At 41.7% G+C, this 4,605-nt stretch overlaps 1 protein-coding gene across 1 annotated transcript; it reads left to right on the top strand.

The window, feature by feature from the left end:
* The first annotated feature begins 283 nt into the window (after nt 1-283).
* LOC125532782 lies at nt 284-3,821 on the top strand. The gene is made up of 5 exons (XM_048696697.1): nt 284-308; nt 431-945; nt 1,103-1,196; nt 1,762-1,819; nt 2,319-3,821. The coding sequence occupies exons 1-5, from the start codon at nt 284-286 to the stop codon at nt 2,326-2,328; spliced, it is 702 nt and encodes a 233-aa protein (XP_048552654.1). The 3' UTR covers nt 2,329-3,821.
* The last annotated feature ends 784 nt before the right edge of the window (nt 3,822-4,605 follow it).

Genomic DNA, 4,605 nt, shown 5'->3' with positions numbered 1-4,605 from the left:
TCTCTATACGTGGGTGACACATGTCAAGCGAATGAGAAAGGTCAGGGGCACGTTCGTCCTATTTCCTCGGGCGAGCGGTTTTTTCACTTCGGCTATAAATACCCCTCTCCCTTCCTCACTTCACTTTTACTCCGCTCGATCTCACTCCCTCGCGCTAGCTTCCCAACCCTAGCGCCGCCGCTACCACTACAACACAACATTGAATTGGGGGCAATTAACTCCCGGGAGAAATACGAGAATAAGGGCAAATCATCTGCCGGGAATCTTATTACTGCCGGTAGGAATGCATAAGGGCGGAAATTCTGCCGGTAGAAGTTAAGCAACAAGGGCGCACACACTGCCAGCAATGATGTCCACATCTTAAGTCGTAAAATCTGCCGGGAGAACTGAACTACGGCCCGCTATCTGCCGGGCCTGTCCGTGGCGCCAGGCCCAGGTAATTTGGCCCAAACGCGCGCATTGGCGCGGGAGAGCGCGCGACAGACCAAATTCTTTCACCCATCACCCAAAAGAAAAAGAATTACAACCGTGGCCCGAGGGCCTCCACCCGACCTATTCTGCCCCAGATCGAACCCTTCCACCAAATCGAACCCTCGCTCCTCCTCGACCGCCGCCGTCGCCGCCCCCACCCCTCTGCCGTTGACCACACCCTCCCTCTTGGCTGATCTGTGCAACCCCATCGGGATCTATGGCGGCAGTGCTTGGATCTCGGCGTCGCCTCCCTCCAGACGCATCTGGTGTGCGAGATCAAAGTCGCCTCCCTCCCTTCGACACCACCATCAGAACTGCTCGACACCGCCGGTCGCCTCCCTCGCTTCTACACGGCGACGAGCATGGGTGGATTCCCCTCATGGCTTCCTCCCCGCGAACGGCGACGCGGTGCCTCCTCTCCACTATGCACGTACAACACGCTCCTTAGATCTGTCCTGGTGGAAACTCGACGAGGTAAGATCTGTGAACCTCTCCTTCTTTGCTCGATGAGAACTCACGGCGGGATTTGTCCAGTTGTCTGTACGAAGCCAGATTTCCACTTCCACCGAGTTACTACTAGGCTCCAAGTCTTCCTTATTGTTTTTTTTCTTTTTCTACCAAATTGATGCAGGTGCTATTAGGGAAAGGATTGGAGACTGGTTCTAGTAGTGGTTGGTTTGTTCGAGGATTTTCTAGTGCTCATGATTTGCAAATGGTTCAGCCAGGTTAGTGTACTTGTAATCTCATATTTCATTTTGTTATCTTAATATGCAGGTATATGTGCTATGATTTGTAAAATTTCATTTGCTTGTATACACCCTTTTTAGGTACATGGATCAGTCTTTATTTATTCAGGTTCAGACATTGCAGAACTGAATATTTTATAAATGCAGCGCTCTATAAAGTTTTTGGTGCCTGCATCTAGAAGAGCTAAATTTATGGACATGAATGTCGATTTGATATTAAAATTTGCTCTACACAAGTAGCTAATATTTCTACTCTGATTTATCATCTAGCTAAATGTTTCATAGCAGTTCAATACTGAGGTAACATATTTTTTTTCCTATTGGTAGTTGCTAACAAAATACTTATATAGTATTTTTTCGAATGTAGGATTAAACATGTAATATCTTTTGCGGCATTTTTGTTAGCCTATGCCTCGCTCTTCTTAGACAACAATACTAGCAGTTAAGGTACTGTTGTCATCTCTGTATTAGATAGAACTGTTCCTCAGTGCCAAAACATTGTTTTCTTGTTAATAGCACTCATAATTGCCTACTACTGTTTCAGTACTGGCGTCTAGCAACCTTGAAGCCCACAGTCGACCTGTAGGCCACATCTCTCTCAGGTACAATAAAAAGATCGCAGTTAACTTGATGGGTGTATCATTATTGATGCCTCCTAATTTGTGTGATGAGCAAATGTGTAGATTGTGTGTGTAAATCGGATATGCCTTGGGTTATCCTCCATAATAACTCGAGTTTGTAATGTTGTTTCGCAAGAGTTGATTTCTATATGTGTTGCAGAATGTGTTGTTAGAGTAAGAGGATTTAAGTTTCGTGTGCTAGCCACTATGACCTATGAAGATGGATTGGTAGTTTTTTGTTAACTAAACAATATGACATCAGTCTTTATGCCTTTTTATGGGCAAGTGATTCCTGCAATTAGTTACTCCCTCCTTTGGGTGTACATGATTTGCTTGTCACTCAAAACACTTGTTATGGCACACTTACTGGTGAGAAATCCATATGCCTGATGCCTGAAGTAAAAAAATGTACGAATTTTAGTTCTTTTTTCATTGTTTCAAAGTTTCAACCTGACCAGTGACATGTCTATGTTTTTTACAGTGTTGCATGATGTGCTATAAAGCAAGGCAGATGATCTTCTTTTCTCCATTGTCCAACATTGAAGCTTTTCTTGCCCATCAGCACACACCTCATTTAGGTTCATTTCCTATATACTGGTTAGAAACTGCTTCATACTTGCTCTAGGTGTACTTTGATTAGTGTAATCTCCTTGCCCCATCATCGACAAGGTTATATGATTACGAGAGCTTAATAAATTTTGTGATACGCGTTCATTTATTAACTAAATCATCAGCTTGCTCAATAATACTTTTAGGTACTCTAGTGTGTTTATGGCTGATGAAATACGCTTTGTTTAATAGGATTGGAGACATTTCTGATGCTTCGGTGAAAACACCAGACCTATTGTAAACTCAGTCCAGTAATACAAGTTAGCATTTTGTCTTAATCATTCTTGGAACTAAAAAGGAAACCTTCTTCTTGTTTGTTCTACACCACTAATCTGTTTAGCCATCCTTGAGAAAGACTCGATGGTTAGACATGAAAACTTTATTTGTTTTCTCCTTTTGCTTCTCTGGTTTATTTTAAATTTAATCTAGGTTTAGCTGTTTGCAATTGAAAAAATGTTTTTCAGGGCTTCCTGCAAATGTTGTTAGGTACTGTACAACCAGAAATTTAGAAGGGAATCACATTATTGAAAAGGGTTGACAGGAATGGAGCATCACTGCTTAGCACGTCTACAGAAAAAGTGGGCTTCGTATGTACAATTGTGCATATAGCTTAGGTGAACGATTTCTGATTTGCCGAACTCTCTTTATTGTTAAGATAAGGGGAATAACTATATAATGCTAACATTTCCATTACTCCTATAACTATTGAATCTAATTAGATCTGTTTTTATTCTCGTGTTTGCCTGCTATGAAAAATGAGGTTGGGTACTAGTGTGTAAATAGGCAGAGTGATAAAAAGTGATTGCTTCCTTGTGGATCTGTTTTTACATTGTAAAAATTTATTTTTATTCTCATGAATATTGTAGTATTTTGTGTGTATAATAAAAAGTGATTGCTTCCTTGTGGATCACGTGCTAATGTACCCCTTTATACCATTTTTATTTATCTTTAGACTAATTTAACATGTCTTATCTTTTTATAAATATAAAGTTTATTTGCAGATGATAAGTCTTGTGATTGTGCGCCTTCAGCTCCTTTTATAGGCCTTCAAGTACCTGGCACACAGTTATTATGCGCCAATGATAATTGAACTCCACACTGCTTCTGTTCCACTTGGCCTTCGTTTCACTCTTGCGCCAGCGGCGCAATGGGTGGAATCTAGTGTACAAAAGAGTGAACATGTAATTTGTCTTCCTGGACATGGCTGTAGCCATGCGCTGTGCATAACCATTTGTGTAGCTCAGTTTGAAGATACAAAATATTGTTTTCTTATGTAAATTTTGTGTACCATTGTAGCTGAATGCTACTGAACACATGTATGGATGTGGAAGTACAGAATTATCAGTCTATGAATGTTTCTAAACTTTTAAGGTTTTGGATGAGTCTATATGTAACTTTGATTGAAGTGTATATATAAGTTGTGACATTTGTCCAAATTAGCTGACATAGATAATGGATATTAAATTAGAGATATGTTGAACAGTTTGCAAGTGAAATCAACCTGATGGCATATTAACTGCCGGGTAGACATGTTTGTGCCGGCAGTTTCACAGCCGGAAACAATAGTTCACGTGTCACCACCAATCTGCCAGGAGAAAACAAACTGCCGGGAAATGGAAGCGCCGGGGGAGAGAAACTGCCGGGAATAGTTTATCTGCCGGGAGAAGTAATCCTCGGCAGTCGTTCTTGTGGCAGTTCTATCTGCCGGGAGAAACACTGTCCCGACAGTTTTTCTGCCACCTTAATGGCCTTCTCCCGGCAGATTATGTGTCATTGCATCAATGTTGTGGTGTAGTGTACCACCATCGTCGCCGGTGAGGAAGAGCTTCACTGCCTCGACCTCGTTGCCGCCGTACTCACGTTGGAGGCGGATTTCTTCACTCCGCCGCCGCTGTAGCTGTCATCCTCAGCCAAGTTAGGGCGTGGAAGATCTGAACCAACGTGCTTCAAATCTTCACTTCCTAGTTCGTCGTGGGTAATTAAAAGTTATTTTTACTGCCCTTGTTGATTCTGATGTTTTCTTCAAATCTTCAAAAGGTGTTTATTCCTCAACTCTTCACACTCTAAACACCTCACATATCATCTGTTCTTGATCTGTTTCTCTAAGAAACATTTTTCTTTAAGATTCCTTAATTGTGTGGATTTTCAAATCTGTACAA

Source organism: Triticum urartu, chromosome 1 (assembly GCF_003073215.2).
Source record: "Triticum urartu cultivar G1812 chromosome 1, Tu2.1, whole genome shotgun sequence".
Classification (NCBI taxonomy): domain Eukaryota; kingdom Viridiplantae; phylum Streptophyta; class Magnoliopsida; order Poales; family Poaceae; genus Triticum; species Triticum urartu.
The sequence above is the reverse complement of the archived record's forward strand: the minus strand, read 5'-3'. Positions and strand labels throughout refer to the sequence as shown.

Excerpts from the sequence above, each read along its gene's own strand:
- LOC125532782 (XM_048696697.1), top strand. The coding sequence starts at position 284 with ATGCATAAGGGCGGAAATTCTGCCG. Across the intron at positions 309-430 it reads TAAGGGCGGAAATTCTGCCG|GCCCAGGTAATTTGGCCCAA; the intron begins GTAGAAGTTAAG and ends CCGTGGCGCCAG. Across the intron at positions 946-1,102 it reads CCTGGTGGAAACTCGACGAG|GTGCTATTAGGGAAAGGATT; the intron begins GTAAGATCTGTG and ends AAATTGATGCAG.